The 26,381-nt window shown below is 39.9% G+C and overlaps 1 protein-coding gene across 5 annotated transcripts; it reads left to right on the forward strand.

Moving 5' to 3' along the window:
- Positions 1 to 1,690: 1,690 nt before the first annotated feature.
- Positions 1,691 to 25,305, forward strand: brwd1 (bromodomain and WD repeat domain containing 1). 5 transcript variants are annotated; one of them, XM_034866975.1, is made up of 44 exons: positions 1,692 to 1,950; positions 2,066 to 2,124; positions 2,244 to 2,273; positions 2,488 to 2,547; positions 3,496 to 3,646; positions 3,855 to 3,953; positions 4,952 to 5,112; positions 5,417 to 5,638; positions 6,600 to 6,700; positions 8,594 to 8,664; positions 9,379 to 9,479; positions 9,650 to 9,690; positions 9,812 to 9,913; positions 11,319 to 11,472; positions 11,595 to 11,729; positions 12,225 to 12,353; positions 12,677 to 12,825; positions 13,083 to 13,159; positions 13,393 to 13,626; positions 13,770 to 13,953; positions 14,318 to 14,408; positions 14,802 to 14,924; positions 15,023 to 15,093; positions 15,394 to 15,619; positions 15,821 to 15,937; positions 16,295 to 16,402; positions 16,498 to 16,622; positions 16,808 to 16,890; positions 17,231 to 17,342; positions 17,934 to 17,995; positions 18,116 to 18,271; positions 18,442 to 18,562; positions 18,738 to 18,863; positions 18,981 to 19,047; positions 19,331 to 19,381; positions 20,333 to 20,464; positions 20,577 to 20,729; positions 20,936 to 21,096; positions 21,234 to 21,406; positions 22,652 to 22,774; positions 22,906 to 23,070; positions 23,169 to 23,495; positions 23,690 to 23,845; positions 24,009 to 25,305. In XM_034866975.1, exons 1-44 carry the CDS (start codon positions 1,914 to 1,916, stop codon positions 25,265 to 25,267), a joined length of 6,585 nt encoding a protein of 2,194 aa, XP_034722866.1. In that variant the 5' UTR covers positions 1,692 to 1,913; the 3' UTR covers positions 25,268 to 25,305. The 5 variants fall into 5 exon arrangements, 3 of the variants coding, with proteins under 3 accessions (XP_034722866.1, XP_034722867.1, XP_034722868.1); XM_034866976.1 differs by having other exon boundaries at positions 18,981 to 19,042; positions 19,329 to 19,381; XM_034866977.1 differs by having other exon boundaries at positions 14,802 to 14,912.
- Positions 25,306 to 26,381: the final 1,076 nt, after the last annotated feature.

Consider the following 26,381-nt stretch of genomic DNA (forward strand, 5'->3'; position numbering starts at 1 on the left):
GGCCCCATTAATCTGCAGTTTGCCCTGTATGAACCATTGACTATATTGTGCACTGCATTTTTTTTTTGTTTATCGCTGGAACGTTATCTGGTCCTAGGTTTGTTTTGTGGTAATTTGATTAAATACAAAAACATTTAATTACTACCAACACTTGCTGCACAGTGAAGCTGGGGACCTGGTCCCCTGGGGAAGTTGACAGATTTTTCTTTCCAGTTGATAATCCAGGATCCAACCTTCCATGTTATGCATGTTGCACCATACCATTTTATCTTTAATGCAGGGACTGTGTCCATAACATTGAATCAAATTGCAGTAATACGCAATAAAAATGTGTTAAACAGAAGAAAATGTGATCTTTTAAAATATTAAGGCTATAGTCAGATCCTCAAATGGAAACCTTGTTCAACAATATATTTAACATTTGAATTATTGGCTATAAACAATAAATTTAGTATTTTAGTTATGAACCTGTTTAAAGACACCAAAGCAAAATTTTGCTAATGAGCTTCTGTTGCCTCAGTTTCCATCAAATATACATAGCACACTCTAGATGACCCAGAAACCAGTAAACTCATATTATTCTGTAATACTAACTAGCCTGGTTATGTCTTTATGTCAGTTTTCCCTATTTGATGAAACCTTTGCACCATGTTAGCACAGTGACACAGCACCCCTCTACATAACAGGGCCACAAGATTACACAGGAAACCAGTTGAAATTGTCCTCTAGTGGTGCAAATTCCCAAACAAATAAGCAAGTAATGAAATTACCAAAAATTAAATAACACATTGAACCCAGGGCCTTTGGGTTGCCAGGGGAAATTGCCCACTTTTTTCAATTGACCTCCCAGCTTGGGAGTTGCTGTCTAAACCGAGGATGTCCATTAAGTAATATGTGAATACCAGGATTAAACATACCAAAAACCAGTGGTAGAAGTATTCAGATCTTTTTCTTGAGTAAAATTAGCAATGACACTTAACCATGTACTTTACTACAAGAACAAGTTGAATTTAAAGTACTAATGGCCTATTACAGAATATTAACTAGTATATTAGTGTATTATAATTATTGATGCATTAACGTAGGCCTACATTACTTTAATACTGCAGCTGGTAAATGTGGGGTTAATTTCACAATTATTTATTTGTTGTATTTATAATCTGAATTGGCAAAATACTTAGTGATTAAATCTTTCAAATAAACGTAGTGGAGTAGAAGTATAAAGTAAAGTGCAAACACTCAAGTTATGTTCAAGTAGGCTACATCAAAATTGTACTTTAGTTACATTCAACCAATGCCAAAACGAGGACTTATGAACTATGGGAACTAGGATTGATCTCTGAGTAGGCTAAGCTACTACAAAAAAAGTCGTGCCCTACCCCTTTGAGGACTGGTTAAATAATTTTACAAAATTGTTAAAGCAAATGTATCAATCAAGAAATTGGCAACTACGGTATTACATATGACGTCATGTGCAGAACTCACGACCTTGGTCAGAAAAAAGGGGCGGCCTTTTGATTACTGCGTTGTGTGAAATTAAAAAAAAACAGCATTTATTTACTTTTATAATTATTTAAATTATTACACCTGGATTTGAAAATCGTACCGATACTTGACTCCCATAAAATAATGCAAATGTTGCTAACCACAAGGCTAACGAACGCTTCAGTCTTTTGTTGAGCGAGCTCCTCCCCACCCCCTTTTTCCTGTGTTACTCCGCTGTGGCGGAAGTAAGTCGAATCGCTAGGGCCTCATCCTTCCAATGGCGACTGCAAACAGGCTGAATAGAAAGCGGGAGCAACCGTGGAGGGGGTCAGAGCTGTGTAACCGAAATTAAATAAATATATCCTATTCTCTGTAGTCATAAAGTTAGCCTAACATTTGTCTCACCTCTCCAAATCACGACCGATTCAATGGCCAAACATCGGAACATTTCGCTCCTTGAGTCGGGTAAGCCGCAGAAGTAAACCCACAATTAATAGCTTAATTTACAACGATATCACTCGTGCTAATTGATATCCCAACTGCTTTTTTCACGGTTTACTGCCTTACTGTTCAATTTCAGAGCTCTATTACTTGATTTCTCGTTTTCTAACAACGGGTCCATGTCGGAGAACCGCTGAGGTGAGCTGGCGTGCTTTGACTGGTACAATGTGTAGTATTTCAAGATAGTTGACTGGCTAGCTTATAATAGAGTTGATAGAAGCAATCTAATCTGAACCGACTCTTTTGATCTACTGCAGGTTCTGGCGAGCGAACTAGAGGAATATCAGGTGTGTATCCCTGCTGTCTCTGCTGTTTAACTGCTAGCTGCTATCCGTCGGTTTTGCCTGAGTCTGGACACAAAACTTATCTCACTTAGTCGACTTTTATTACCTCTGTACGCCTCACTCGTTTGACATCACCCGGCTTTATTTACTAGCTCAATGTGTTCCTGCTGTTGTTTTTTTGCGGTGACTCCGCTTTACCAAACTCTGTTTTCGACAGCTCTTACCCGGGAGATTGGATTGGCTGGGAAACGGCCACCCGAGAACATATGAAGATGTGGTGAGATTGAACTTAATATCTGTTTGGTTTATTGTCAGCGGTTGTTATTGTCCAGTGACAGGGGGACCCTGGGTCCATGCTCTGTTCTTGTTTACGGTCTTTGTTCTTTCCCTTGCTAGACTACTGTTGGATTTTCTTTAGTTCGGATGATTAATAAGATTACAAGTTGTTCCCTCTGACTTCATTTGTCAGAGTGAACTGTATGGTCGGTCAGAAAACTGTATTTGGTTAGAGTGTTTAATTTTATTTAGCCCCGACCGTTGTACTGCAGAAAAGGTGGGTAGTTCATCTTCTTGCTACGTCGAGACGACTCCACTGGCCAATCAGAAACCGAGATGCGCTGTCTCTGCGTTATTGTGCTTGTGACCTGCGCTGCGATTGGCCCATAAAAAGAGAAAGTTTTACATAAAAAGCCACGCCTTTCCGAATATGAGTTGAGAAGCACATGAGGGTGTTGGAAATGTATTCTGACAAACAGTTTAGGCAGTCTGCAGTCCCTGGAATATTACATACAACTAAAGACCACACTATGTCATAAATGTAGTCTAATTACTCGTTATGTAGCTACATAGGTTTCAAATCAAGAAATATACAACATACTGTATATGTTGTGGTGTGTTGGTTGCTAGTTTTCACATGAAGCAAACTTTACCAGACATACAAGATTAGAATCCTACATTACATACAATCCGAGAACTAACAACAGTTATTTATTGTAGATAAATCTGTTGATCATCAAAAAAATATATAGTAGAGAACAGTGAATTATGTCAATCACAAGTTATAACAGCCCAAGGTGACATTTTCAAATTGCTTATTTTGTTTGAATTTTCAATTAAGCTAGTTTTAGTCTCCTTATTGTTTATCAAAATTGTTGTTGATTCAACCTATTGTTGTTTCAGTGACTTGTGATGACTACTACTACTCACTCCTTGTATGCCCTGACAGGTTGCAGCCAACAGACATATTGCACCAGACCATTTGCTACAGATATGTGAGCAGATTGGACCAATTCTTGACAAAGAAGTGCCATCATGTGTCCCAGGTGTACACTCTCTCCTGGGGTCTGGGAAGCAGTCAATGCTTAGGACCGCAAAAGGTACAAAATCTTCAAGGTGTCTCTAAGTAGTTCTGTGAGGCAAAATTTATGAGCCTTTTTCTTCATACTTTCTATGTAGTGGGAATTCTATATAAATCTTGCCTTGATAAATATGGAGTTTGACATTATATAAATATTTTAATTGTTTGGTCTTTCCACATGCAGCTGGTAATCAACTGAATCATTCTGTAACCTATTTGTTTTTCAGACTGTGACAATGTGCGGTTTAATGCTTCATCATATGCAGCCCTTCACAGGGGCAGACCACCGGAGAGGCCTTTTAACTGCAAGAAACCTCCACACCTAGGTACGCCTCGCCTTTTCAATATTCCTCTGTTGTGTGTTTAAAAAGAGAGAGAAAGAAATGGATATGCTGGGGATTGTTACATGTGCTTGGCATGGAATTGCTTGGCAGTGTTTTTTCAAATGCCTCTCCCCACCAACCCTGTATATTATGTGTGTGCTGACAAGTTGGTTGTAAATGACTCAGTTTTCCTCTTTTCCCTGATTGTCCAAATCTTTGTGGAAAGCATTTGGTTGGGCTATTGTTGTCAAATAACAGTTTGGTGCATTTCATGCAGTCTGTTACATCGCAATGCTAGTTTTTATAAACATAACAATTATATTGATCATTAGTCATCATTTCATCTTTCAGTGCTTTACCTGCTTGATTCACACTGCTTCAAAGATTCTTCTTTCACCTGTTTGCAAACAATGTTTTCTATTTAAAACCTTTCTTTAGGGAAAATACTACACGTTTCTTGTTTAACTGTTGATAAAGCCACATTTTTAGAAGATATTCTCTACAAATAGACCTCATGAAATGCCCAAAACGGCTTCACTTTGAGGCAGTGAGAACTTAAAGCAGATGAAAACATCTGGTGATGTACTTGTTTCTTTGATTTTTTGTTGTTTCCCATAGCAACAGATACAAACCAGATGCATCGTACTTCAGAGCAGCAATAATATTGTTATTGTTTAGAGATGGGGATAGTAGTTTAGTTTCAGATAAAGCAAATTAGTGAGAGGGATAAACTAATACCTAGCTGGATCCGGTGCTGTATTTAAAGTCGTAAAGTTTATTGGAAGACAATGTATTTACATGCTTGGTTGAGCCCAAGAGTATCAGCCTCTTGTATTTTCATATATTTAATTTCATCCTGTGATGATAATGCCCCTCCACTCCTGATCACATTAGAGTAAATGTATTCCACGGCCACTGTATTTGTGTTGATCCCATTCTTGTTGCAGCAGCCCAGTAATTTCATCACTATATTCTGACAATTGGCATCTTATCATCAACAGTGAAGGTCCATCGAGGGAGAGAGCTGACGGGAGTCCAGCGCTTCAGCTCCATCAATCCTGTCAGCAACTATGAGCACATGCGGCTGCATAGGCGGATCCTGGGGCATCTGTCTGCAGTGTACTGTATCGCATTTGATCGCACCGGTCTTAGGATCTTCACAGTAAGATGGAACTCTTCAACTTCTCCCCCTACTCAAATATAAACCCCTATTTCATGTGCAGGGATAAGGGTGACTTTAATGAAGCTTTTGCTCTTTTGAAACACTGATTAGCACAGTGGGAAAACAATTTTTAATGCCGCACATTTATTAATTTGACACTCAACTGACTGACTGTACATACCTGATGTTATGATCAGATCAACGTTTGCTTATGTCATAAGAGAATGTTCAAGCACTGGGCCTCCGTCTTCTAATGTCTACTAAAGTAAAATGTTAAAGTAGAAGTTGTTCGTTTTTTTGTTAGGGCTCAGATGACTGTTTGGTGAAGATTTGGTCTTCGTTTGATGGAAGGCTTCATTCGACGTTGCGAGGACACTCTGCAGAGATCACAGACCTGGCGGTTAATTATGAGAACACACTTATTGCTGCGGGAAGCTGTGACAAGACCATTCGTGTGTGGTGCCTTCGTACCTGTGCTCCTGTGGCTGTGCTGCAGGGGCACAGTGGATCCATTACCTCCTTACAGGTAAATTAATCTCTTCATGATTATGTGAAAAGTGATTTATCAGCATTTGAATGAGATTAGAATCATCCCCTTACTCTGGGCATGCTAATTGTCTAAATGACCTCAGCAGAATTTAACAGATAGATTAATGCTATCAAACCAAAAGAGTAAGATTTGTGAATATCTTTTTATATTTTGAGTATTTATGGCCATACCAGCTTTCATAATTCCATTGTGAGATACTTGTGTATTGTACTTGACCTCATTATGCAATACTTTACTTTTTCTGGGATATAGATCTTGATACTTTCACATTGAAGATTCCACAAAGTTAACGTAAATCATTGTTGGTTTCCATCTGCTGTGTACATTCTTTTTTTTTCTTTAAAGGGCCAAAGAGGATAACATTATTAAGAGTTCCTTTTAACTTTGGTACATAGTGGATCACTTTCTGCTTCCACCAATTTTTTATTTTAATGAATTCATTTTATTTACCATACTTTTGTACTGGACCAGGGCAGTAAATGTTTTGCTGCATTGACACTCCCTTTAAATAAAAAAAGACGAGGAGGCGGTTGCAGGTCTGGCATGTCTTGTTTTTCACTAAAAATATAGTTTTCATCAGCTTTCATTGCATCTTCTCTTTATTGCTATGACAACTTGCCTCTACTAAATGTAAAACATTTTTGCAATATCAGAATCAGCTTTATTCGCCAGGTATGAGGACACATATGAGAATTTTTGTCTTTGGAGCATTGTTGCTCACACTGTGATTACACATACAAAACAACCCGAACAAGAAATATACACACTAATATATACACTCAATATGCACAAGATGCTAGGTGGATGGAACTATACCAACTGTTAACATTGTTGTGTTTCCTCTGGTCTGGTCGTCTATAACCTGTATGGCATGTCTTGGCTTTTATATAATTTGAGTAGTTCAGATGCCTTATCTGTGGATGTCTTGTGTTTTCAGTTCTCACCGTTTGCCAAGGGCTCAAAACGTTACATGCTGTCCACTGGAACTGATGCTACTGTCTGCTTCTGGCAGTGGGATGTCAACAACATCAACTTCAGGTGACTGCTGTGTTAGATGACCATTTAAATGTGTTTTAAAAGCGGCATGACATTTACAAGTATTCAGTTAAAGTACTTGAATTAAAATACACAAGTAATAATACTTAATTTGTATGTTTTTACGTGTATTTTTCTCACAGGTTTTTATGTTGCCAATTATGAGTAAATGTAATTTTTAAAAGCTCTTATAAGTGAACAGTGTATTATGGATTCAAAACAAACATTAACATTGCCGATATTTAAACACAAAATATTTTTATCAGTTGAACTGACAAGACTATTAGCAAACCGTTTAACATGCTTATGAACTGTAGATTTTTTCAGTTCAGTAAATCTTTATTGTACCCAGAGAGCCATTCTTGTGCAGCATAAAAAAACAAAAAGACCTTGGACAAAAAAAGTCATCGTTAATTGCAATGAGTTAAAAAAAGAAGAAGGTGCAAGTAGTAAAATGTTCAAAATGTTCAAAAATATAGTTACCTTACAAATATATAGGAGCCTTGAGCTCCTGAGCCCAGCGACCCTATACTTCCAGCCACAGGGCAGAAGGGGAAACTCCTGATGCAAGGGGTGGGATGGGTCAGCCAAGAAAAGGTGGCCTTTCTGACCAGGTGTCTGCTGTACAGAGCCGAGAGACTGGACTCGGACACCCCTGTAGTCTTAAGAGCAGGTGTTAGATGTTCACCACTCCTGTGTCTTTGTCTTAAGGAGGATTTATGCTTCTGTGGGGTCTCTATGCAGAGATCATGCCGGAGCCTACGCAAGTGGCCTGAAGTTTATACTTAGGCGCTGGTGTCTGTGTCGTTAAAGCGTTACTCTTTAAGAGAGTAGCAAGGCCGCCATGTGTGTATGCAGGGGAGTGCGTGGTAGAGCGAGTGAGAGAGTGACAGGCATTTGCTTTGGAGCGAGTACCGACTCTGGAGGCATAGTGGAAGAAACAAGTGAAGGAAGTGTATTCCCTGTGCTTTCTGACAACGACGACAACAATATATTTACAAATCATATCAGCAGTCCTGTTGTTTATGGAAAGGAGAACCTAGAAATGAGTCTAAGGTAATGCAATGCTACCAAGCCACGACCAGGCGGAGTTGTTGCAGTCTGCGTCGCTGCGATGTGTAGGTAAATATTTTGAGAGGTGCATGTCAGGCTACGGCATAGGGTCCTTATCTACACTCACTTATGTTATGTGGATGTAACAAACCAGCGGATCAGGACAAAAGTTTAAAACTGTAATGTTATATATATATAAATGGTAGTAAGATATGGCAGTTCCTTTCATGGAAATCAGCAATAGGCCTACAGCAAACTCTGGAAGGTGAACCGAACTGGTTCCTACACTGGCAGCTATAATAGTATAGTTCCTTGATTTAGCTGCATTCCAAGAGCCTGCTCTACTTTGATTTACAAGCATCTACTTGTATAGCAAACAACCAGGGTAAAGTATAAAACAATGAAACTAATAAGATATTAAGAGATGCTTGAACTAAATGGGTATGAAGTGATATCTGCTTTCATCAGGGTATCTTGATTAAACTTATCTGACAAAGGAATGTTAGACCGGCATCTTACCCATTAATCACATCTGTCATCCTGAGGTTAAAATACCGGTTAGATAAGATGAAACTTTAATTGACTTTAATTAATTTTTTTGTTTTTGGTGAAGGATGGGCCAACAAGTAAACACTCATTTTATAGGTCAGGACTGGTACTATTGTTTATTAAACTAGTTGTTGCCAATGGGCATGTGTAGGCAAATGATGTGAGCAAATGGTCAAGACAATTCTTTCAATCTTTAAAGGAGTTTTAACATTTGAACATGCACTTTTCCTATCAGTAAAATATACTCACTTGTTGTGTATAAAATAAGTAACATTTTCTCTTTTATCGTTCAAGTGATCGGCCACACAAATTTACGGAGCGGCCAAGGCCAGGAGTTCAGACTGTGTGTTCCTCATTCAGTCCAGGTAATTTGTCATTTTAGGTAGACTTACTTTGAATGTTAATACTGGGAAAACCCTGATGAACTTCCTGCAAATTTGAAATTTGCTCTGCAATTCCGTCTGGCCAAGCCCATTTCCAATATTTCCAAATCGAGGCACTAATCACAACTATTGACTAACTTTACACAATGCCAAAGTGCAGCGATGTTGAAGCAGATTTTGTACATAACAAAGATGGCTGCCGCCGTGGAACATCTCTCATTCGAATCAGCTATCATGTCTGTTTTAAGCGATTTGAACGTTTCCTTTTTGTTAAATACCGAGCAAAGAAAAACACTGGAAGCCTTCGTAAAAGATGTTGTCGCGTTCTAGCCAACTGGATTTGGGAAAGCATCTGATTTATCAGCATACGTCATCGCCTTTATTGCTCTGATTTGTTTTAAGTCTATCCAATTGCTATGAATAAGCTGAAATCTCAATAAATCGGCATGTTCCTTTTTTTTAAAGTGTATACATGAACAAATACCCCAGTTACTAAAGGAGTTATTTACTTTTGGTATTGCCTTAACCCGAATATAACAAGGTTTTTAAGCTGCATGTAAACGCACTGTTTGTGGTAAACAAACCTGTATGTATGCTACTTCATGTGTTTAAGCATACAGTTCTCAGAATAATCATTTATCTAGCATATAATTATTACCCACATAATAGTTAACTTCTGATTTGTTTGTGTTTCAGGTGGGATGTTCTTAGCAACAGGAAGTACTGATGATGTCATCAGAATATATTACTTGGGAGGCGGGAGTCCAGAAAAGATATCAGAGCTCCATGAGCACACGGTGAGAACCCTCTCGAAAGCCAAACTCCGATGTGCAGCATGTTGCATATACAGCGAACATATTGACATAAAATTTCAACTCCATTATTTGGTTCAACATATTAAGCACTCACATGATTGGATTAAACAATTTACTAATGATTACTCTCCATATTTCTGCTCTCTGTCCAGGACAAAGTTGATAGCATCCAATTTTGCCACTCAGGTGAAAGGTATAGTAGATCATTGTACCTACTCACCATTGTTTTTTTGTTTTTTAAAGTAGATATTCTGAATTAAATATAACAGTGTATAAAGTGATGGTGCAAGGTGTTTCGCCCTGTCCTGTCTCAGGTTTGTGAGTGGAAGTCGAGATGGAACAGCACGGATCTGGAAGCTCCATCTGCGACAGCAGTGGAGGTGCATCCTGCTCAACATGTCCGCCACTCTTCCAGGGTAAGATTTGCACACCAGTGTGGATTATTTGTGTGAACTCCTTTTGATGTCTCTCTCAAGAAGAAAAGGCGAGTTGAAGATACATACTGTATAAGTAACAGGCTATGCAAGAACACGCTCATTTGCTGGAAAAAAAAGAAAAAATGTATCTGGAAAATTTGCTAAATTATGAGCAAGTTTTGCTCCATGGCCGCTACCGGAGCATATACAGTACCAGTAAACCAGGTGCTGGAGTCAGCTGAGAATCCATTTATCGAATATTAATTTGTTCAGTTTTCATATGTATAAATATTAGCACAGTATTGGCCCGTTTTTAAAGCAGGTAACAGACTCTGAAGACTTTGCGTCTCTTCCAGCTAAGGACTGAAAGATGTTGGATTTTTATGTACAACATTATTGCTTGATAATGATTTCTGATCGCTGAAAGTCTTTGCGCGCTGATTAAAGGATTTTGTAAAATACTACATTTCTCTAGCAGTTTTGCTGTGACTTTTACCAATATATTAATCCCCCATTCAAATTTATTTTTCCAAATGTATTAGAAGAATAAGTCCTCTGGCGTTATATTTTTGACGAGATGTGTAGACCTCTGTTGTTGACCTTGTTGCTGAATTGTAGGTTACTGACAATGCCGGTGTGATCTGCCTGCTAAAACATGAGAATAGCTACAGAACATTTAATTTGAGGAGGGTGATACTACTGGGAAGTATGAAAAAAAAAAAAAAAAAAAAAAAAGGTTAGACATTTCACCATCCTCCCTGGCTGTGATTTTTGGGCCTCTACAGTATTTTCTGAACAATTTGATAATTTTCAAACTTAAAATAAATCCAAAATTTCAGGGCTTATTTTACTGTCACTCATACAGATTCCGTATGTACTATATGTATATCACCTATCTGAAACCTAGCTCAGTCCACCCATACTTTTGAACCACCAAAACAAACAAAAAACAACAAACAAACACCCTGAGTTTATGTCTGGCCCGAGAGGAACTATAACGGACCTTCATAGCATTTTTACAGCCGATTTCATTTAATAACCAAAGTACAAGCTGTTAGCTCACCATTTTCAATATATCTATTAAATTTGGTACAGCGTGTTAAGTTAGCATCACATAGGTTTAGTTGTTTGTTCTTGTAGCTGAGGAAGTCACTAGACACACTTTTTTTGACTAGAATAATGCCATGGTAGCAACATGCATATTGCAACCGAAAACAAAAGGAATTTGTGGAAAATCTAATTTCTAGAAATACAGCATCAGATTCAAGCTTCCAATTTCTTTTGTGTTAAGCAATTAGTCTGTATCAATACTATATTATCAAAACTGTATCAATATTAGAGTATTTTCAGAGGTGCAATATGTAGTGTGTGTATTTTTTTATGTGGCAATGTTTTTCTCTCTCAGTGTTGAACCAATGAGTGAAGAAGAAAGCTACTTCAAACCCAAAGTCACCATGGTAGCGTGGGATCGCCACGACAATACAGTCATCACGGCTGTTAACAACCATCTCCTCAAAGTGTGGAACTCCTACACAGGACAGCTGCTACATATCCTTAAAGTAATTATGCAGAAGATTGTGTTTCTCTAAAATATAGAGCAAAGTGGATATACAACCACCTAATTTAACCTCCACAAATGGACTAATTTAAAACTAGAGACTAACTTGAATATTGTTTTCAGGGCCATGAGGCTGAGGTATTTGTCCTGGAGCCACACCCTTTTGACCCCAGGATCATCCTGTCTGCCGGCCATGATGGGAATGTCTTCATATGGGATCTGCTGCAAGGGACAAACACACAGCACTACTTCAACATGGTAAACAGACACTTAGCAATGCGTTTTCAGAAATGGTAAACAGGACAATTCTGCAACAAAAACAACACTCATTTAGAGACACACCATAATACACAACATGACAAAGACAGCAGTAAGCAACACCTTATTTGGTTTAGTATGTATTTTTCATCGGTTTACCTCAGCGTCACACGGTGTGCCTTCAAGTGTCCTGAAACTGTCCTTCATTTCTCCTGAATCTGCTACTTCATTGTTTACAATCCTTTTGTCTTTAAGGTTGTTTTTTTTCTCCTTCTATTTGTCTGCTGTTCGACGAGTCCAACTGCCTAGTTATTGTGTACTTTTTGTTCTCTCTGCACAAAGTGGGTAACAGGACAAAACAGAATGTAATTTTTTTTTTTTTTTTAATCTACTTTGAGGTCTTTTGGCATCTGGGAAAAAAAATCATGCAAGGAAGTTTGTCTCCCTAGCTAACAAGTTTCTATACCTGGGGTTGATTTTGTGTTTCTCATACAGATTGAGGGCCAAGGGCATGGAGCCGTTTTCGACTGCAAATTTACCCCTGATGGCCATCGTTTCGCCTGCACAGACTCTCATGGCCATCTGCTCATCTTTGGCTTTGGCAGTTCCAAGCCCTATGAGAAGGCAAGTATAAATCTCACATGTACATTTAAATCTATACGCAAACAAGTTATCATTGTAGCCAGATGAAAGTCTACAGTTATCCCATTTTGAGGATACTTGTTACTTAATAAATACACAGTATAGCATTCTCTTGATTAAGAAATTATTATAGCCCTTGAATTTGAACACTTTCAAAGCTCACTGTATTGTGTGAAAATTTAACATTGAGCATCCAAAAATAAGGATGTATGTGAATAATCCCAAAATACATGAATATTAAAAAAGCTGCAGGCTGAAGCCATATCTTAAAGTCAACCTTCCTCTTTCTCCTGGTCTTCACACAGCTTCCGGACCAGGTGTTCTTCCACACAGACTACCGACCGCTGATCCGGGACACCAACGGCTTTGTGCTGGATGAACAAACACAGCAGGCACCCCATCTCATGCCCCCGCCCTTCTTGGTGGATGTGGATGGAAACCCCCATCCACCAAGGTACACGTGACCCTCTTGACCTTCTTTCAGTTATATAGCATACACTCTTCAGTCAAAACCTGAGGGCTCAAATTATTGAATGTGTGATCCATGAAAAACACTACTAAGTAAGGTAGTGCAGTTAAAAAATGTTGGTTTGACTAAGTAATGATTAGTAAGAGTCTGTCAGCTGTGATCTATTTAAAATGTATCTGGATATACTTTATACCTGGATGAACTGATGCAATGTTTAAACATTGTCTTTGATGGATTTTCAGGTACCAACGCCTTGTCCCAGGCCGGGAGAACATTGCTGCTGAACACCTGGTTCCTCAGCTGGGATATGTAGCCACTAGTAAGTATGGAACCAACCACACAAAGGCCTTTATTTGAACATAATTAGCTAGTTTACCAAGGAAAACAGTTTTTCTTTTAAATATATAAATCAAAAATCTACAGTTAGAAACATCTGAACCATAACCTTACTGCTACAATGTCTTAACAAGCTGTTGTAAGTGTTTGACCTGTGGAAACCTCTACTACTATCCTACTAATACTCTTGGTCTCCCTGTGTGATGACTTCTTCAGGTGATGGCGAAGTTGTGGAGCAGGTGATAAGCCAGCAGACGGCAGAGCACGATGAAGCTTCTGCGATAAGACGCAGCAATCTTTTGGACGAGGCCATCAGAAATCTCCAGCAGCAACAAGACCGGCAGAACCCGCCTGAGACGGAGACAGTGCAGGGGGCTGGAGCAGGACCAGAGGGGCAAGCTGAGCCCCAGGGCCCAGCCTTGGCACCAGCACCAAGCACACCACGCAGAGGTAAGAATACACCACCAGTGTTTAATGGGATTGTTTTGGTTGGCATATTGATCCAGTGATCTGTTGGAGGCTAGCTGTGGGATTCTGTAAGCAGCACATTCATTTACTAAAGGTTAATATTTGATATTCTTACTTCAATACAGTGTCTGTGAATGATCGAGCAGACGTGCAGTCACCCCCTAATGTGGGTCTACGCCGCAGCGGACAGGTGGAGGGTGTCCGGCAGATGCACCAGAATGCTCCTCGCAGTCAGATGGCCACAGAGAGAGACCTGCAGGCCTGGAGACGCAGGGTGGTGGTGCCCGAGGTGGCACCCAGCAGCTACAGGTACTGTACCTGAGACAATATTAGCTTTCCCATCTACAGCTGAAGACACGTCATGTGTGTGACTGGAAATGTCTGAACTCTTTGTGGTGTTTTTGGACGTGACACCGTTTACATGACGAAAAAAATGATTATTTTTTTATTTAAATGGAAAATGGATTCTACTCTTTTACATCAGATCAATATTGTAATAATATCCAACAGAATTCAATATTTTACACGTTCATGTCAAAAAAACGCTTATGTCTAATTGTACCCATCAGGCATCTAAACAAGTGGTTTAGATACCTAATGAGATTTTACAACATTTGTTTTGCTCTAAATGTTGTCACTGTTAATTTCAAACACGATGGAAATTGTTTTTCAGGGACCAGGAGGGAATTCGAACAGCCAGAGGAGATGAGGAGGTGCTTCTGTACAATGCAAAGAAGCGACGCATTATCTACAGCAGCTGTCGAGTAGGTTTCTTCTTTATTTGCTTCACTGTAGGAAGTCTTAAATGGCGATTTGAAAAATGGTTTGTGTACTCACATTTTATTAATACTCAGAATACTTTATTGATCCCCTTAGGGAACTTATGTAGTTGCAATTGCTCACAGTCACATTTAAGGTAAAATAAGAGTAAGAAAAGGGCAAGTAAGTAACATATCTACAATAAGACAAGTTAAATGAGATTAGGTTAGAAGTCAGATTAGGTGAAAAAGATTGTACAAATTCTATTGTAGTGCAGTGTACAGGCAGAATAGATGTGGCAGCAGTGAATAAATAACACTGAAATTTATTTATAATTTTTTTCATGTTATTTACAAATCTTTGCACTGGTGTTGAGTCAGCCCCATCTGTCCCCTCAGGATGATTCAGATGATGAGCTTTCTACTGCAAGGCGATCACACGGCCGCAGTGACTTGCTTGAATTCATCGACTTGTCATGTGAAGAGGGAGAGGAGACTGCAAGTTCAGAGGTACACACTGAGGTATCACATTCTCCACCCACGTGTGTCATTTAAATGCACCTGTGGTATTTTTTGGGGGGTTTTAAGCAAATTCCTGTTTTTATTTTTAATTTGCTCAGGACAATGATTTGGATGGCAGTGAAATGGATTCCTCCAATGATGAGGAAGAATGGAATAGTGACAGCTCAAGGTATACAGTTTTATAGACAAAGGTCACATATTGCATTATTGGAAGTCATCCTTAGAATTTGTTTGAACTTGTTTAGAGTACCAGATAAAAGGGTTTTCTTGAATTACAAAAATTACGATGTAGAGAAAAGTATTGACTTTATTTTTTTAAAGATTATGTTACTCCTTTGTGTTGTCTTAGGTGGCAATCCCCACCCATCTGGTACCCCAAGCAGGTTAAAACAAATTACTTAATAAGTTTTTGTATTGCCTGTTTTCATTTAATGTTGTAATGTCATCACAACTGCTTTTGATTGGACAGCCATACGTCCAGCGAGTACTCTGACTGGACGGCAGACGCTGGCATCAACTTGCAGCCCTCCACCCCCTTGTCGTCACGGAAACGTGTGCAGCGCAGACTCAGCAGCTCGGAAGAGGAGGAGGTAGAGAATGAGGAAGAGGAGGAGAAGCAGCAGAGTGACGAGGAGGAAAGAGCTGGCAAGAAAAGCAAACAGAAGTCCAAGAAAGGAAAGTACAAGGCACCCAGGGTGAGTTGTTAAACAGGGCAGACAGTATACACAGTATCCAACCTAATCCTGATGTGTCACTCTGTCCACTAACTGGTTCATCTTTGACTCTGTTTTTGTCAGTAAGAAAATCTAATGATGAAATTTGTAACATAGATTGTAAACAGGTTCATAATTACTCTCTTAATGTTTTTTTTTTTTACGTCTTTGTACTCCAATCAGCGTCCAAAGGTCAGACCATCCATCAACAGAGAAGTGTCCAATGAGTTCAGACCCTCACCATGGATCACTGATGTCATTCCCAGAAAGTCTCCTTTTGTTCCCCAAATGGGCGATGAGGTATGTACATTATGATATATGACATATATGTACATTATGAAAGGCACTATGCATGACAATGAAAAAAAAACATATTTTTAGTTGGGCTGAAGCAGAGAAAATGTGAAGAAAAGTTTTTTGTAAAAACATTTGCGGACAATTTTAACATGTCAGGCAGGCTGCAAAGTCGAAAAGATTGGCAAAAAATATAAACATAGACAGGACAGATAGATCTTAAATATACAGCCACTCTTTAGATGTAGTCTGAAGACTTTTTGCAAATCTTTTGGTGGTTTATCAAGGGTCATTCTCACCATCCGGTTTCTGATCTTGTAGAAAAGTTGCTTTCTAAGCTCTGAATCGCTTTGTGCCCGTAAGGTAATCTACTTTCGACAAGGACACGAGGCCTACGTCGAGGCAGTGAACCGCAATGAACTGTACCCCATCAACTTAGACAAACAGCCCTGGAAGAAAATGGAGCTGCGGGTAAGACAAAGAAAAAAGAGAAGATAGTTAGTTAGTTTTTCAAATGTGTTAATCAAAATGCAAATTAAAGGCAAATCCGGCTGTATATTTTCCAGGACCAAGAGTTTGTGAAGATAACTGGGATCAAATATGAAGTCTGCCCTCCAACACTTTGCTGTCTTAAGCTGACTCTTATTGACCACGGAACTGGCAAAATATCAGACAAGTCGTTTTCTGTCAAGTAAGCAGCTCAATTTCATACACTGCCTCGCTGAGAGGCACATTACATAATGTTGCATTTCTTACTCCCGTTTTTGGGACTGTAGTTTGTTTTATGAAATGGATGTGTATTCATCATTATGATTCAGCATTAGTTTCACAAGTCTTGAATGTTTATAGTGCTTGGGACGCTGATTTTTCCTTCAGGTATCACGACATGCCAGATGTGATCGATTTCCTTGTGTTGAGGCAAAGCTATGACGAGGCGCTTCGTAGAAACTGGCAACCAAGTAAGTTTGTGCACCTTGTTAGAGATGTTAAATGTTTGTTTTGTTCAGGGTATCTGTTTCATCAAATTTAAATACTGAAGAAAGGCACTCCCTAGCAGCAAATTCAATAACTTTGTCAACATTTCAGATAAACTATTATGTACTCTTCTGGAGAGCACTGTGAGAATTATTCTTAATTTCTGTTTTGCTGCTTCTCAGTGGAGGCGCTGATAAATAATGTTTTGTTGTTAATCACATAGATCCTGTATTAAATGACACATCAGTACAGCCTCTTACACCACATAGATACTGTGGATCCTTTCTCCATCTTCTAAGCTGGTTTCCACCTTCTCCTGTGCAGACGACAGGTTCCGCTCAGTGATAGACGATGCCTGGTGGTTTGGGAGCATTGTCTGTCAGGAGCCCTACCAGCTTGAATACCCTGACAGTCTCTTCCAGTGCTTCAAAGTCAGGTGGGAAAACACACATGCTGTCATGAGAAGATAGCTGGGGATAAGGTGTTTGTGGGGCTAGCACCAACACCGAATATCAGCTAGTTTCTAAGAAACACTGCTTTTGACACTGTTGCTATTTTGAAACAAAGCTTGGGCACTGTATGCCTTATCAAACACTAGTGAGTGAAATTTGTGGCTGACATTTCAGATTGTCTGCCTCTCAAGACTGCCACAATGGCAACAAGGAGTAAATACAATGGATTTCTTTCCTGAAAGTGTACTTGACGTTATATCTTTATCTTTTTGTATATTTAGATGTATTTTTAAAGAGAATAACGTATCCAATTGGTCAGTCTAGGACTAGTCTGTCTGTCCCCTAGTGGTTTTTAAGAGGCATGACAATGTCATGTCCATGATACTGTGTGTTCTTCTGTAAAGAAAGTAACATACTGAATGTATTGGTAATTTTTTATTAAACAAAAATGAAAAAATAGAACTTTTTAGGGACCGCATATTAATCTGAATTAAACCCAAAAAAAATTGTAGCACTCAGTGTGCACTCATGTATGATAGTATACTTTGGCAACACTTGTTTTTTGTTTTCATCAGATGGGACAACGGGGAAATAGAGAAACTGAGTCCCTGGGATGTGGAACCTATTTCAGATGATGGTACTTAAGACTTTTTACTAGCTTATTGCTTTCACAGCTACAAATAAACACACTACTGGTTCACATAGCAGAGTGATGAAGTTTCAGTGCATATTGAACAAGTCTGTCTCTGCTGTGCAGCCCAGCAGCCAGAGACAGAAGGAGGTGGTATCCCTGTGACAGCAGATGAGATGAATGAGCTGATGTACAAGCCTCTGCCTGGGGAGTGGGGGGAGAGGAGCAGGGATGCGGAGTGTGAGCGCATCATTGCCAGCATTGACCAGCTCATCACTGTTGGTATGTATCCATACACAAGCCCTATTCTTGTTTTGTTTTCATTCACACAATCCCTCTTTCACATGTTTGGTCCCATTTCATTCACATCAGGGTATCTATAGGTTCCGTTAACTGTGAAAGAATTTCTTCCCAGTCACACTAACCCACCTTCCCCGTTTTTTCTGCTACAGAGATTGCAGCTCCCTTCTCTGGTCCTGTGGACTTAGTCCAGTATCCCACCTACTGCACTGTAATTGCCTATCCCACTGACCTGGGAACCATCCGACTGCGACTCATGAACAGATTCTACAGGTCAGTCCCACCAGTCTTTCCTCCTTCCACCCTGATAATGCCAGGGTGTCAAAGCAAAGGCATGGACGTTTTTGAAGTCTTGAATGTTGCCTTAGCTCTGTCCTAGACATGTCTACAGCTGCTGAAATTCAGATAATTTATGTATGTGTATTTACTCACTTCTGGTAATCCACAGGCGCCTCTCAGCATTAATTTGGGATGCCAGGTATATTGCACACAACGCCCGCACTTTCAATGAGCCAAGGAGCAAGATTGCCCACTCTGCAAAGATGATCACAAATGTCCTCCAGAAATTTGTCAAGTACGTTTTTTTACTTGTTTAGACTAGTGTTTTTTCGAAAGATATTTGATTCTAGATCATGTGATGATAACTAAATATCTCAAATGCTAAATTGACACATTTTTCCTACTTTCACAGTAATCCAAGCTGCACTGATATCATGGAGATTTACAATGCTGTTGAAGAAATGGATGATGATGATGAGGTAGGTCTGGATAAATAGGAACAACTTAAGTCATTAGTATTTGTTTGATGCACTTCTGTCAAATTACTATATATTAATTTGACTTGCAAATAGAGTGGATAATAAGGATTGGGGATGAGGTGAAGGAAGCCTAAACTGCCCATACGTACTTACAATTGATAGGAAGTTTGTTTACTATTTTTAGTAATTTATCTATGGTCACCTTGACATTTTGAAAAAGTTATTTATAAGTTAAGTATCTGGTTAGTGATCAGATTAATCCAAAGTTCATCACTGTCTACAGGAAGAGGATACCGAAGCACCAGGAACATCCTCTGGACACAGACTGCGTCAGGTAAATAGAAACGCATGATAATTTTGATAGAATTTGGTAGCCGATTAACTATTAATAGGTGTGGGATGAGACACGAGATTGGGTTCACGAGATTGAGACCAGATTTTAACATTTAACATTTCACGGAAAACTTCACTGAAGAAATAAAATAGTCTTTTTTCTTCAATCAAAAGTCACAAGATGAAAAAAAAGTTTCTTCACTCAGAGAAACAAGGTTACAACATAACCAAGCAATATCTGGCCGTAGTTGACACCAATTTTTTTGCACTTAAATTTATCATTGTACAGAAGACAGAGATATACGGCTTATTTTAATATTAGTTCACAGTGATTACTTTCTAAAGCTCAAATACCATCAAACACTCAACAGATGATTTTTTTTCCTCTGAATTTTATTAGTTTCAGCACTAAACTAGGAAGTAGGTTAATCTAGTATTGATCTATGATCATTATAGGATAAAGAGAGAACATCTCTCTTGTTTAATATCATTACAAGTAAAGTTAAGTTTTGCTGTACGCTTCCCGACTTATTTTAAGAGAGGGGTCTGTGCGAGACAGAGCCACAGTGAACTCCATGCTGCAGCTAGTGTGTGTGTGTGTCTGTGTCGGTCTGTCTGTCTGTCTGTATGCCTATCTGTGTTGGTCAAGAGAGGGGGAGAAAGAGAGGTGGTACTCTAATGCTCTAATGCTGGTTTTTAAAGCAAGCTTTTTTCTTCCGCTATCGCTCTGCAAAACCTAACTCAGAGTCAACGGGCAGGAGATCTTCTATGCTAATTTGGAAGCTGCTGTCTGCACTTGTGTACTGATATTGCGAGACACTTTACTTCAACGACAAATTTTGTCACTTTTTAATCTCACAAGATCTTGTGGAGATCTAACCATTAATGATTCAATAGCAGCAACTGGCATACATTACCTGTCGTGACGATTTCCCCTCTTTCTCCTTGATAGTTGCAGCGCTCTGTAGAGGTGGTGCCTGACAGAGATGCCTGGAAGCACCAGTGCAGGTATCTGCTCAACTACATATTTGAGTGTGAGGACTCTGAACCGTTCAGACAGCCTGTGGATCCTCAGAACTATCCAGTAAGTTGACACGACAAACTCAAGACTATTCCGTCAAAAAAATAACATCAGAAAGGTTATGTTTTGTGTTCCAGTGTTTTGATGAAGTCAAAATCATGTTTTGATTGTCCAGGACTACCATGGCATCATTGATACACCAATGGACTTTGGCACAGTGAAAAGGACCCTGGAAGAAGACCGCTATGAAAATCCTATTGAGCTGTGCAAAGACACCCGGCTAATATTTGCCAACGCTAAAGCCTACACACCCAATAAGCGCTCAAAGGTAAGGGGGCTAATTAAAGCTTGTGGAAGAAATGTCAAGGTAACTGCTCTCCAGTGCAGAAGATAATTCTACAAATGCAGTGGTCGTTCATCTAATAAAATCTTATTTGGTTACAGATTTTGGATTAAGATGTTAAGTCATTGTATGAATTTTGACGTCATTGTTTGTTTTAGCTTCTGGGACTCACCTTTTCTATTATATTCTAGATTTACAGCATGACCTTGCGGCTTTCTGCCTTCTTCGAGGAGCGAATCAGAGCAATCATATCTCAATATAAAACTGCCATCAAGAGCAGCGATAGGCTCCGCCGCAGTCAGAGGTTCCGCAAGAAAATGCAGCAGCAGGATCAGTCCAACGCCACATCAAGGTCTGTTTGAGTTATGTGTTTCCTCATAATCTTACAGGAGACGGTTCAGGTGCAAGTAGTCAGAGCAGGCCAGAACATTGATGGTTTCCTGTTCATGGCCATGTTTGATGAAAAGTTGCATTCTTCTTTTTCTCAAGTCAAAAGAGAGCTGCAGTAAAAACTCAGGGAAAAGTGGAGTCAACATCTGTGACCAAATCTACCTCAGCCAAAGTGTCTGTTCCTGAGAGAGCCAGGAGGAGTCGAAGCAGCAGCTCAGGTCACAGCTCTTCGGACGATGACTCCGGCTCTAAAGCGGCTTCATCAACACCAGGTACAAAATAAACGTAGCCTCTTAGTAGATTCTGTAGTCTCATCGTGGCTTTGCTAACAGCAGTCCCATGGTATATTCATGGTAATAATGTAAACTTCTCCCAGAACTATTATGGAAGCCGTTTGAAAACTTAAAGCTAAAGTGTGAAGACAATATGTTAACCTTCCCTAGTTAGATGTTTCTCAAAGTGCAAAACCTTGTTGTCTGATACTGGAGTTCAAAGACAAGTTAAAGGTGCTCTAAACAATGTTGGGTGACGTTACTTCTTGTTGAAGTTTTTTCAAACAAAACAAGACTAGCTTGTCCCTCCCTCCTCCTCAACCTTTCCCCTCCCTTCTGTGCTTCCGTGAACTTTTTTTTTTTTACAGTGTGTTCTGGGGACAGGCAGCTCCTGGATAGAGAGAAGATGTTTGCTGTATGTGACAACAAATGTAGCCTAAAACACGTGTGACATCGCTTAGAGCACCTTTAAGTTGATTTGACTTTAATTACTTTTGTTGTGGTAAATAGAGCCTGTGATGTCACTGTAGGAATCAACTCTTGAGAGACAAGCCTTTTTCTGTTCTGGCCCGACAGTGGTGGAATGATCTAGTTATTAAAGTCAGGACAGCGGAGTTGCCAAGTTTTTCACCGATTGGGTTCACAAGATCGAGACGAGATTTTAACACTGTTTTACAGAACACTTCAATGAAGTCTGTTTATTCAGTCAAAAGTCACACAATGAAAAAACGAACATTGAATGGTTTCGCCACAAACTTAAATGACTGAGACTTTGAATGGCTTCTCTCCTGTATAACTAACAGTTACACTGTTACTTATTCCATATGTATGGTGGAGAGAGAGTCTCAGCACTCAGAGAACCAAGGTTACAACGTTACCAGGCATTTTCTGGTAGTAGTTGGGACCAAATGTTTTGCACTTGAATGTGTCATTGTACAGTAGACAGAGGGAAATAAAGCCTATTTTACTATTGTTTCACATTGATGGTAATTTATTGGTGCTTTAGAACTTAATCAAACACTCAACAGATGATTTTTTTCTGCATTTTATTAATTGCAGATGTAAACAAGGAAGTAGACTACTCTAGTATTGATTTAAGACCTTATAAATCGACACTTGAGCATCAGTAGACAGATGGTATCAATTTATAGCGTGTGTGTGTATGTCTGTGTGTCTGTCTGTATAATATAATATAATATAATATAATATAATATAATATAATATAATATTTATTTATTTTTTCAGAGTCTGACAGTGAGAGCGAACTGAGTGAGTCAGAGGAGGAGAAACGTCCTGGTTCCTCAAGGCACCAACTCAGACAGAAAGCAAGAGTTACAAGAAGCAACCGTGCCAAGCAGAGGAAAAAAGGTCAGGAGTTCAGTATTCCTGTTAAAATCCAGTCTTCAATCATGCCTCATTACATTCAGAAGTTGTAATCAGAGAAAAAACAACACAATTTTACTGTGAAATTTTTGAGTTGTGTATGTGAATTGTTGTAGAGAGCGATAGTGAAGAGGAGGAAGAAGACGGCGAAGAGGATGGACAAATGTCTTCCCAATCTTCAGGTCGCCGCTACCCTAGCAGGAGTGAAAACAGCAGGAGTAAGAACAGCAGGGGCACGCGACTGACACGAAATAGTGCTGGTGCAGACAGGAAGCGCACAGGTAAACACTGCAACAATTGTCTTTAGCCTTCCATTTGGCGACTTGCTACACCCACCAGAACAATAAGTTAAACATCCATCCGCATGGCTTGTTTTCAGAGGGCAGAGCAGAGGTGAACGGACACAGCAGCAGGTCGTCTCGCAGGGAGAGACGTCACCACCAGGACTCTGACAAAGCCACATCCCAGGGCTCTGACAGGGAAGAGGAAATCACAGTCCGCAGGTCACTCAAGAGAAAGACAGCAAGGGCAGCTGTGACTAAGATGAAACTCCTCGAAGCATCAGATGAGGACTATGAGGAGGAGGAGGAGGAGGAGGAGAAGCCAAGAAGGAGCAGCAGCCGCCTCCGTCACACAGCCAGGAGCAGCAAACGCACCGCTGTGATCCAGAGCAGCTCAGATTCTGATGAGGAGCCATCAACACGGGGTAGGCAAATGTTAATCTTAGTACTTTCATCAACCAATCATAAATTCTAACGTTACATGTAAATTCAGATAGAATAAGACACGGATACAGTGCTTTCAGATCATGTAAACACATTAACGGTCTTTAAATATACGTAAATATACAGCAGTTTACTTGATATATTCTTGCTAAATTCTGCCCGTTTCTCTCTCTAGATTCTCGAAAAACAAAGGAATCAGGTAGCGAATCCAAGGATGAGGCGGATGGCAATGACAGTGATGCTTCATCGTCCTCCCAGAATGAGCAGAATGGAGACACGAGGTCCAACAAACGGAGGATGTCAAGACAAGCTGCTAAGACTATGGGAACTGGTGAGAAATGTCCTCATGGTCATTATTCTATTTGATTTCTAGTTGCCACTTACAGTGGCCCTTGGAATTGTGACAAGAGATTCTCTAATCAGTTGGATTCCCCCCCCCCCCCCCCCCCCCCCCCCCCCCCCCCCCCCCCCCCCCCCCTTCCTTTCTCCTGCAGATACTTTGTCCCATGTGAATGGACACAGTGCTAAACATCACAAATCTGACAGCAACTCTGAACAAGAGGAAGCTGAAGAGGAGAGTTCTGGAGAAACTGAGGTTTCTGTGTCTCAGAACTCCTCTAGAAGCACAGCAGCCACTCCAGCCAGGAAAAAATGGGTTACAAGTGAGGAGGAGGAGGGAGAGGACACTAAACGCAGAACCACAAGGCACAAACGTCCTGTCAGCTCCGATGAAGACGACAAAGACCACAATTCCCACAAACACTCACACCAAAATGGAAGAAATGTGGAGGAAGCAATCCACAAGGATTCCAAGAAAAAGAGTAAAGTTTCACCGTCAAAAAGCCAAGATAAACATAAATCTGCCTCAACTAATAAACTGGATGGTGCTGAATCCGAGGAACTCAGTGATTCTCCAAAGAGATTGAGCCCATGCAAGAAAAGACTAAAAAAAGATGAAAGTTCTGTAGAAAGCAATATATCCAGTGAGGAATTTAAGGTTGAAAGCAAGTCAAAGAGGCTAACAAGAAACAAGACAAAATCTAAACAGCCTCACGGCGACACCTCCGCTTCAGAGAGTTCTGAGCAGGAATACAAACCCAAGAGGAAGTTGAAGAGAAAACGGTCCACTGGCTCATCAGATGAAGAGTCGGATAATTCAGACAACACATCAAATAGAAGACTGAATCTCCGAGCCCTACCAAAAAAGAAATACATCAGTGACAACTCTCTCTCTGAGGAAGACCATGCTTCTGCCAGCCAGCTTAAACACGGAAATGGTAACAAAACAGCCCCAGCCTGTAGGGAAGGCAGGTATAACAAGAGAGAGTCCAACAGATCCTCTCCCATCGAAGCCAGGAATCCGCTGTCTTCCACTAGAAAACGTATTTACACCTCAGACTCTGAAGATGCGGAGGAGGATACAGAGAAGGAGCCAGTGTCAAAGTACAGTAAAAATAGCAAGTCAGGCTCCTCAAAGCGTCCCAAAAGGGAATCCAAACAAGAGGAAGGTAGCAACTACAAGGAAGACACTTCTTCCCAATCTGATTCCAGCGAGGAGGAGGAAGATGTTGGTCGTTCAAGTAGTGGGAAGAAGAACGCAAGGCGGCCAAAACACAAACGAAAGAAAAGCTACAGCAGCAGCAGCAATCAGAGTTCTGAATCAGAAAGTAAGCATGTGTCTTCAGCCAGAAAGACCCGCGTGAACACCCGTAACCGGGGAAAGCGGACAGTCAGTTATCACGACAGCGAATAAAGGACGTAGCGGCTGACACTGTAGAGGAAATGTGGAGACAAACATTAACTGGAGAACTTTAAAGACATTTGATGGCCACGTTATGGTAGTAGCACTGGAGTCCTCGAGAGAAAATGCTGTGAATCTGTTTCATTCAGGGATATTTATATTTTCTATGAAAAATATGTTTATAGATGTAATACAAATTCAAGCATTTAAACTGCTGGTTTTCACAAAGATACAGAGCAAAACAACACCTCCTATACTCCTTGTTGTGATTTGGCCAGCAGAGTAACCATTCTAGGGAATCTTGTCAGCTTGGGTGCTATCTAATATACCTCTGTTTAATCAAGCATATTGCTGGCTTGCACTAAGATACACTGTAATGAGGTATTTCATACACTAGTTTTGCATTAGAAACTCAGGGGTCAAATAAGTTTACTGTAGTACCAGAGATGCAGTTGTTTTTTTGAGCTAAGGTAAGGACAAGAAACAATTAGGTCGGCAGATGTCCAAGCACACTCACTGGGACAAAACAAATCCGTGTTCAGACTTGACTACAGCACTCCTTTGTAAATCCACACACTTAATACTTGACTGTATTAGAAGTTGATATGAGCCAAAAGAATAATATGAATTCTCTCCCCCCCCCCCCCCCCCCCCCCCCCCCCCCCCCCACACCATTTAATTCTTAAGCAATTAGTTTTGTGTTGTAATCTAGTCAATAGATGTAAATATTTCGTTGAGGATGACATTGTCTGAAAGGTTTGGCGGTCAGTCGGTAGCAAACGTTTATTTAAATTTGAGCTTTTCTCTTTTTTTCCTTTTTTTTACATTTAACTGCATTGTCTTCTTGCTACGTGTCACAAATTGGTACCTTTTTGCCAAGTACAAGTAACCAAAAGTACTTATTGCAAAATACTGTGATTTCTCATATTGGGAAGACCTTTTATTGTTGTCCTGTGTTACCTTCTTTCAGTATTAAATTCTTTTTCAGAGTTGACTTACGACATTTTGCCAGTCACTTGGTTTAGTTTTGTTTTATGGGGAGGTTTCTAAATACAGTCGCTTTGACAATTTGCTTAATGTTTTTCTTACTACACCTTTAATACATTTATGTCACAGGAAAACTATT

The sequence above is a fragment of the Etheostoma cragini genome, chromosome 3 (genome assembly GCF_013103735.1).
Source record: "Etheostoma cragini isolate CJK2018 chromosome 3, CSU_Ecrag_1.0, whole genome shotgun sequence".
In the NCBI taxonomy this organism is placed as follows: domain Eukaryota; kingdom Metazoa; phylum Chordata; class Actinopteri; order Perciformes; family Percidae; genus Etheostoma; species Etheostoma cragini.

What these genes read in the sequence shown, in the direction of transcription:
- brwd1 (XM_034866975.1), top strand. Translation starts at nt 1,914, where the DNA reads ATGGCCAAACATCGGAACATTTCGCTCCTTGAGTCGG. An exon ending in GCTGGGATATGTAGCCACTA is followed by an intron (nt 13,160 to 13,392) that starts GTAAGTATGGAA and finishes TGACTTCTTCAG; the next exon opens with GTGATGGCGAAGTTGTGGAG. An exon ending in GTTCAGAGGTACACACTGAG is followed by an intron (nt 14,925 to 15,022) that starts GTATCACATTCT and finishes TAATTTGCTCAG; the next exon opens with GACAATGATTTGGATGGCAG.